This window comes from Elgaria multicarinata, chromosome 20 (assembly GCF_023053635.1).
Source record: "Elgaria multicarinata webbii isolate HBS135686 ecotype San Diego chromosome 20, rElgMul1.1.pri, whole genome shotgun sequence".
Lineage (NCBI taxonomy): Eukaryota > Metazoa > Chordata > Lepidosauria > Squamata > Anguidae > Elgaria > Elgaria multicarinata.
In genome coordinates, this window is record NC_086190.1 from 7,566,720 (window position 1) to 7,575,276 (window position 8,557).

At 47.7% G+C, this 8,557-nt stretch overlaps 1 protein-coding gene across 1 annotated transcript; it reads left to right on the forward strand.

Annotated features, from left to right (window-relative positions):
- The first annotated feature begins 837 nt into the window (after positions 1-837).
- Positions 838-7,851, forward strand: GUCA2B (guanylate cyclase activator 2B). The gene is made up of 3 exons (XM_063145304.1): positions 838-1,031; positions 2,610-2,802; positions 7,086-7,851. Exons 1-3 carry the CDS (start codon positions 954-956, stop codon positions 7,145-7,147), a joined length of 333 nt encoding a protein of 110 aa, XP_063001374.1. The 5' UTR covers positions 838-953; the 3' UTR covers positions 7,148-7,851.
- Positions 7,852-8,557: the final 706 nt, after the last annotated feature.

The window sequence follows — 8,557 nt, forward strand, 5'->3', positions numbered from 1 at the left end:
GGCAGGTGCTCCTGAAGGCTACTGAACAGGTTGCCTAGCTGGGTCTGCCAGAAGCCTGGCCTCACCACTCCTGGTAGGTCCACCACTCCTGCTGGACATTCCCCTGGGGCTGGACATGTTGGTGGGCACTCCCCCTTGGGGGCCAACCATGATGTCCTCCTTTTTGGTTTCCAAAATATGGTCACCCTACTGGACAACCTGCAGCCTACTTTCTCTCCTGGCACCCACTTGGGGTGGAAGGAGAGAAGGAGAAGAAGGAGAGGGAGAAAAGGGGTGTCAGAAAGAGAGAGAGAGAGAGAGAGAGAGAGGAAAGGGAAGCCCACTGTTTGCTCTGATCCCACCCACTGCCCACATACAGCCCACAACAGATAACCCTTGAAGTATCACCCACTTGAATATACAATGGCCCGAAGACAGGGGTGGGCAACTTAGGGCCCTCCAGATGTTGCTGGACTGCAGCTCCCATCCACTGGCTATGCTAGCTAAGGCTGATGGGAATTGCAGTCCAACAACATCAGGACGTCCACAAGTGACCCAACCCTGCCCTACGTGTGAGACTTTATTTCAGAGCTGGGCCACGCCTCCATCATTGGCCATGGTTTGTCATTTAATAGATCCTTGTCTTATATGTATTTTCCCAGCAACATGAACTGAGGTGGGGCAGGGCCCTCCCCACAGCTAGAACTCCCCTCTTTCATTGTATTGTTGGATGCCAGTGTGTGTGCTCAATTAAACATGCCCTGATTAATGAATTACCAAGAGCATTCTTCTGTGTGAAGGCTTTATAAGGCAGTGCCTATCCCTGGGGAAAATACTCCCCAGGAAGCAGAACTGAGTCAGTGTTCAGCCCCAGAGACAGCAAAAGAGGGCACACAGACATATCTCTGTTGGAAGAGGACAGATACAGAAGACAGGAAGCACGACTGCTCCAGAAGGACACAGAAAGAAAAATCATGGCCGCTATTGTTGCCCCAGTGATCTTCATGCTTTTGATGATGGTCCAGAGATGCCAGGCTGCTGTCCAGGTCCAGGTGAGGTCTCTGCTCCCCCTATTTTTAAGGATGCTTCTCAAATATTCTTTATCAAGATTTCCTCCTCCTGAGATCTTCAAGTTTCAAATCACCTGGTCTTCCCCCCACCCACCCCGAAGTAACTTCCACTTCATTTGTGTCTTCCTGTCCCCGTCCATTACTGATGTAATTATACATGTATGCATTGATAAAACACTGCAAAAAAGAAAAAAAGAGAGGCCATCTTGATGTGATTTTTCATGTGGATTTTTCTTGTGTGGTGTTTTCAGGATGCTCAGGTACACTTGTGTGCATCAATAAAACACCCCCCCAAAAAAAGAAAACTTGATGGGAATGTGCATGCAGCTGTATCAAGGTTCTTCTTCATGTGGTGTTTTACCAATATGCAGGAGCGTAAGGTGGTACAGCATCAGCGAAACACCACACAAAACAGATTTCTTTGCAATCGTATGTACAACCCCATCAAAATTGCTTTATGGCAGCGTTTAATCAATGCATGTGTGTGTGAGCAGCACTGAGGTGGTCGGAGATACAAATGAAGGGAAAGCTGTGGTCACCTCTGCATTGTCTAATTCCAAAATCGCTTTCAGACATTCGTTGTATAAAACTCAAATTCAGGAGAAGTTAGAGCCAAGGGAATCCTAGACATTGCTTGATACAGAGAATCAAAGACCTGGAAGATGCTTACCTAACTTTAAGAAAAGTGTGCTTTAAAAAAAGAGGTTTTGTAATAGCCTTTTTATTAGGGGTGTGCACAGACCCCCCGCTCCGCCCTGCGGGCCGATCCAAAAATTTCGGATCGGCCCGCTCTGCGCCGCTCCGCCCATACTCCGCTCCTCTTCGCCGCTGAGCTCCAGCTCCGAATCGGAGCGCCGCAGTAAAGGGGAGTGGCGCCAGGTAAGGCCGGGAGAGGAGGGTGGGAGGTTTACCGGGCCCTGCCTCCATCGCCGCCTGTGCGGCGACGGCGGCAGAGCCCGGTAAGGGACCAAGGGGGAGGGGGGCCTTACCTGCCTCCGTCGGCGGTCCGTCGGCGTCTTCAATTGAGCCCGCGGCGGCCCAGACTTCCTGGTTGAACCGTGGGCTCAATTGAAGACGCCGACGGACCGCCGACGGAGGCAGGTAAGGGAGAGGAGGGCGGGGGGGTTACCGCATGGGCGACAGCGACAGCGGCAGGGCCCGGTAAACCCCACTTCACCTCGATCCTCTTCGCCACGCCTTCACCTCGATCCTCTTCGCCACACTCTGCCGGCCCCCCAATCCTCTTCGCCTCCGCCTTAAGGGCAGGCGAAGCCCCCCGCTCCGCTTCTAATTCGCCGGTCCGATTAGAAGCGGAGCACATCCCTACTTTTTATACATCACAACCCATTTTTGAACTGATCGAATCCAGTTCCCTGCTTAGTGCAAGATCTGCAATGCAGGATGCAGGTACAACTTATTTAGCTGCTGCTTAAACACCTCCCATGAAAGAGAACCCGCCACCTCCCAAGGCAATCCAGGCGAGGGGCAGAGGCTGGGTTGGGGGCCACCTGGACTGGACTGATCCTGTTCTTTACTTGCAACTTGGTTGCCCTTGAGCAGGTTGATGGAATGACATTCCCACTGGAGTCTGTGAAGAGGCTGCAGGAGCTCTTAGGAACGGACGCAGCATCAGCTCACCCCCGCATGAGAAGCCATCTCACCTTCTTTACTGCCTGTGCAAACCCGGACCTGCCAAAGGAATTCCAGCCTGTGTGTGAAAGGAAAGACGCCCCCCTCGTTTTCAAGAGGCTCGGTAAGTTGTGAGAATGTCTGACCCCATTACACGAAAGTCTCTTTTAGGAAGGAGGAATCGGGGTGTCTTTCTTTCTTTCTTTCTTTCTTTCTTTCTTTCTTTCTTTCTTTCTTTCTTTCTTTTGAGTTTTTGAGTTGGCTATTGGCCTCGAAAGGTCTGGATTGCCACCAGGCCGAACAACTTTATGAACTCACGGTTATAATACTGATTAAGGATGTCACGTGTAGTTGGCTTTATCAGTTCCCCACAATTCCACTTGAAAGGATCTCACGGAGCAGGACTGGGAAGGAACTCCGTCTTAATCCTTGAGGAGTCCAAGTAGACAGTAGGTGGATCAATGGTCTGAAGGCCAAACCAGATGTGATGCCAAACTAATGACATCAGTGCTGTGTGCATTTTACTGTTTGTTTGTTTATTTATTTATTTATTTAGAATATTTATATACCTCTCCCCACTGAAAAATTTCAGAGCAGCGTACAAGATAAAATGAAAATAAAAACAGAATAAAACAGTTAAAACAAAATTTAAAAGAAGCAAAAACAGAGATTCAAGGCTGCATATTAAGGAAAGGCTTCTTGGAATAAAGTTGTTTTCAGGAGGCGCCGAAAGGAGTACAGGGTTGGCGCCTGTCTGACCTCCAGAGGCAGGGAGTTCTACAGGAGGGGGGCCACCACGCTGAAGGCTCTTCCCCTGGTGGATTCCAATCGGAGGATGGATCTAGGTGGAACCACCAGGAGCAGGCCCTTGGATGACCTCAGTGACCGGGCAGGTTGGTAAGGGAGAAGGCGCTCTCTCAGGTATCCTGGTCCCAAGTTGTTTAGGGCTTTGTACACAAGTACCAGAACCTTCAACCTGGCCTGGTAGCGAATAGGCAGCCAGTGCAGTTCCCTCAGCAGAGGAGTTACATGCTGGAAAGGGGCAGCTCCAGACAACAGCCGAGCTGCAGCATTCTGCACTAGCTCCAGCTTCCGGAGCAGCTTCAAGGGCAGCCCCACATAGAGCGCATTGCAGTAATCCAATCTTGAGGTTACCAATGCCTGTACCACCGTGGTCAAGCTATCCCTGTCCAGGAGAGGCCGTAGGTGGCAAACCAACCGAATATGGTAAAAGGCACTCCGAGCCGTGGCGGCTACTTGAGCCTCCAACGACAGAAATGGGTCTAAGAGTACCCCCAAACTACGAACCTGTTCTTTCAGAGGCAGAGCAACCCCATCCAGAAACTATTTTAAGATGTCTGACTGTTATTTTAATAATGTGTTATTTTTATATATTTTTAATCAGTTTTATGTGTTTTATAGTATTTTTGTATTCAGTGTTGTTCCCCCCGCCTCGATCCAGAGGGAGAGGTGGGTAATAAATAAATAAATAAATAATAATAATAATAATAATAATAATAATAATAATAATTAGTAGTAGTAGTATATTTTCTCCTGCAGCATGGTCCTAATGAAATTGACCCACCCTATCCCACCCCCAAGGCTTTTATCAGAGAAAGGGAAATTTCTATTTGCACCAGAGAGCTCTTTCTGAGCTAGGCATTTGGTAAGGCTGCAGCCAGTTTGCTGAAGCTAAGCAGGTGTGGGGCTGGTTAGTGCCTGGATGGGAGGCTACATGGGAAGGAACCCCATATATGCTGCTTTGCATTCCATGATAAAAGGAAAGCAAGATATAAATGTATTTAAAAACAAACAAACATTGAGAAGGGGGTTGGACTTGATGGCTTTATAGCCCCCTTCCAACTCTACTATTCTGTGATTCTAGCTCTCTGTGTGTCGGCTTCGTCCTTTTTCTTCTGCTGCCCCTTATGCCTGGAACGCTCTTCCAGAACACTTGAGAACTACAAACTCAATCACTGCTTTTAAAACTCAGCTAAAAACTTTTCTTTTCCCTATAGCCTTCAAATATTGAGTTTGTTCTGACTCTATACTGTTAGCTTCACCCTACCCGGTGCCTGTTTACACTTCCCTGTGCCTGTTTGCATTCTCCTTCCCTCTTTATTGTTTACTACAACTTTATTAGATTGTAAGCCTATGCGGCAGGGTCTTGCTATTTACTGTGTAATCTGTACAGCACCATGTACACTGATGGTGCTATATAAATAAATAATAATAATAATAATAATAATAATAATAATAATGATATTATATCTCTGTGTGTGTGAGAGAGAGCTCCAGCTATTGGGCGGTATAGAAATGTAATAAATAAATAAATAAATAAATAAATAAATAAATAAATAAATATTAACAACAAACAAATAAACAACAATGCAACCGCAAGTGATGTGTTAAGGGTCACCTCTAGTTTGGTCCATGGATAACTGGTTCTTCTAGCCCAGCACTGTCAACTTTGACTCTCCAAAGATTAAAATCTTTCCCATCCTTTGCTACCTGAAATAATTTCATTGGTTCGCATTGTCAAACAAGCCTCCGTGGTCTTTTTTTAGCTGTGGTGGGCTGGAGTGTGTGTTGCAGTATGCGTGTGTGGGGGAGGGGAAGTGCATTTGGAATATTCACGCTGCAGCTCTGGCTTGTCCTGTCATCCACACCCAGTCCTGTCCATCTTCAATATTCACAGCTTGAATATTCAAAACCCACCAGGCACGAGCCAGTACACATTGCAGCTCTCTGTGGCTTAAACAAACCATGGTGGACTGTGCTGTTCATGTGACCCTGGCCATTGTCAGTGAACTGGAAAATGGAGGCGGCTCAAGGGATTGCATTGGTCCCCCGGGTGGGAAGAAAATTGGAGGAAGTACCCTTTGCGGAGTTTGCAGGGGGTCTTGCCGGTTGGAATTCCCAGAGAGTTTGCATTCTCGACTGTTCAAGTTCATTTGCTGCCCTCCACTGTGTTTCGTATACAATCCTGTTGTCGCAATTCAAAATTACCTCCCTAGCGTTTGCCCTTGAACGTTTGCCATGGGCCCGTAGCGTCCCTCCCTATCTCCTTCTAGTTGTAAAATCTAATCTAAATGAAGACAGGGGGTCTACTGAGACTGTTGAATAGCCCTTTGTTTTACTTGTTTTATTTACTTTAACCCACATATCTTACCTCTTTTAATCTTTGGTACATGCTTATTTCTTTTCTTTTTTTTGGTGATGTTGACAGTGTGGTGTGTGTGTGTGTGAGTGTGAGCGAACCCTTGGGCCCATAAAAGAGTGTACCAGTGAAACATCAACCCAGACAATTGCTCAGAGCAAGAGAATATGACAGATGAGTCATAAGTGGGACTAAGGGCGGATCCGCACGTCGGCCCCAGAGCGCATTTATGCGACTCTAGGGCACTCCAGAAATGATAGTCTGTACTTGCCTGTAAAAAGAAACTAGGAAGAGACGGAGACGCCGACGACGCCACCCAGCTCTCCCCAGCCGGCTCAGAGAGCTCTTTTTGAAGAAGGCGGGGGTAGAGAGCTTCTTCCGCTGTCCACCCAACCTTCTTCCACCGAGCTCTCCGTCCCGGTCGAGGAGCCGGCCGGGGAGAGCTGGGCGTCGTTGGCGTCGTCGGCGTCTCCTTCTCTTCCTAGTTTCTTTTTACAGGCAAGTACAGACTATCATTTCTGGGGTGCCCTAGAGTCGCATAAATGCGCTCTGGGGCCGACGTGCGGATCCGCCCAAAAGTGGAATATCCAATTAGTGGCAGACACTGGCTGTAGCAGTTGAGCTATTAATTAACTAGCAAATAGTAGGGCAACCCATTCCTTGGGGGTCTGGGCCCACATTTTTGGCAAGTCCAGCTCCTAAGCCTGACTTCCTACACACCCAGCGTTGATTTGATGCATATGTACAAGTGGGAGCTGCAACAAAGTGTTGCAGTTCTGACTTGTACTAAACGGAGTGCTCCTGTTCAGGTTTCCATCCATCCCTTCCAAGCAGGGCATTCTACACCCCCACTCCCACCCTAATTTCCCATTTCCAACTGACATTTGACTGTCCATGGCTACTGAGTCCCATTGGGCTATCTTTTTTAATATGCATGCATAGGGTGACCATATGAAAAGGAGGGCAGGGCTCCTGTATCCTTAACAGTGGCATAGAAAATGGAATTTCAGCAGGTGTCATTTGTATGTACGCAGGACCTGGTGAAATTCCCTCTTCATCACAACAGTTAAAGCAGCAGGAGCCCTGCCCTCTTTTGTATCTGGTCGCCCTATGTATGCATTTCTGCAAACCCTGTAGTCCTCCCAGACATGGTGATACCTCCCTCTTGTTTCTCAGTGGTCTCATTTTGGCCACTGAAATAATCATTTTTAAAACAGCCAACCTGGTGTCTTTTGTTTCTTGAACAGATCTTACTGTGCGAGACGATCCGTGTGAATTGTGTGCCAATATTGCCTGCAGTGGCTGTTAGCAACAATGGAGGATGCACTTGATGGATGGATCCTTTGGCACAAACCACAGCAAGCTCAGATCGCTGATCGTCTCTGTGTCTTGTTCTCTCCTTCTTACTGGGTCAAGGAGTCATTCTTTTCCACTGTGCTACCCTGAAACTTCAGGTCAATTCTTCAGACGCAGCAGTTCTAGACAAGCCACTCAGAGCTACTCTGGAGAAGAAACAGCTAGAAAACTGGGTCCAGTATGATTTTAGGTAATTTTAGGCCCTGGGCTTAGGCCATTTCAGGTGCGAAACACACAACTAGCTTTTCTCTTCCCCTCTCCTGCCATGGTTCCATGTTTTGACAAGTGCTTCTAGATGCCTGAAAATGAGCATCTGTAACCATGCAGGTGCCTGGAAGGATGTTCCCTGATTATAGATTGCAGCTCAAAAATAAGAAGAAAGAAAGGTGCTGCAGCTGTTTGCTAGGGCTGCGCACACCGCAGAATCATAGAATAGTAGACTTGGAAGATGCCTACAAGGCCATCAGGTCCAAACCCCTGCTAAGTACAGGAATCCACCTTAAAGCCAGTGTAGTGTAGTGGCTAAAGTGTTGGACTGGTAGCTGGGAGATCCCGGTTCTAGTCCCCACTCGGCCATGGAAGCCCACTGGGTGACTTTGGGCCAGTCACAGACTCTCAGCCCAACCTACCTCACAGGGTTGTTGTTGTTGTGGCGATAAAATGGAGAGGAGGAGGATTATGTACACCGCCTTGGGTTCCTTGGAGGAAAAAAGGTGGGATATAAATGCAATAATAAAGAAAGAAAGAAAGAAAGAAAGAAAGAAAGAAAGAAAGAAAGGATCCCTGACAGATGGTTGTCCAGCTGCCTCTTGAAGGCCTCTAGTGTGCGAGAGCCCATGACCTCCCTAAGTAATTAGTTCCATTGTCACACTGCTCTAACAATCAGGATGTCCAGCCGGAATCTGGCTTCCTGTAACTTGAGCCCATTATTCCATGTCCTGTACTCTGGGATGATTGAGAAGAGATCCTGGCCCTCCTCTGTGTGACAACCTTTTAAGTATTTGAAGAGTGCTCTCATGTCTCCCTCAGTCTTCTCTTCTCCAGGCTAAAACTGCCCAGTTGTTTCAGTCTCTCTTCATAGGGCTTTGTTTCCAGACCCCTGATTATCCTAGTTGCCCTCCTCTGATCACGCTCCAGCTTGTCTGCATCCTTCTTGAAGTGTGGTGCCCAGAACTGGATGCAATTCACAAGATGAGGCCTAAACAGTGCCGAATAGAGGGGAACCAGTACCTCATTCAAATCATTAATAACAATGTTGAAGAGCACTGGGCCCAGGACTGAGCCCTGCTGTACCCCACTCATTACCTCCCCCCCACACCAGTTTGAGAAGGTACCATTGATAAGCACACTTTGAGTCCGATTC

What these genes read in the sequence shown, in the direction of transcription:
- GUCA2B (XM_063145304.1), top strand. Translation starts at nt 954, where the DNA reads ATGGCCGCTATTGTTGCCCCAGTGATCTTCATGCTTTTGATGATGGTC. An exon ending in AGGCTGCTGTCCAGGTCCAG is followed by an intron (nt 1,032 to 2,609) that starts GTGAGGTCTCTG and finishes GCCCTTGAGCAG; the next exon opens with GTTGATGGAATGACATTCCC. An exon ending in CCTCGTTTTCAAGAGGCTCG is followed by an intron (nt 2,803 to 7,085) that starts GTAAGTTGTGAG and finishes TTTCTTGAACAG; the next exon opens with ATCTTACTGTGCGAGACGAT.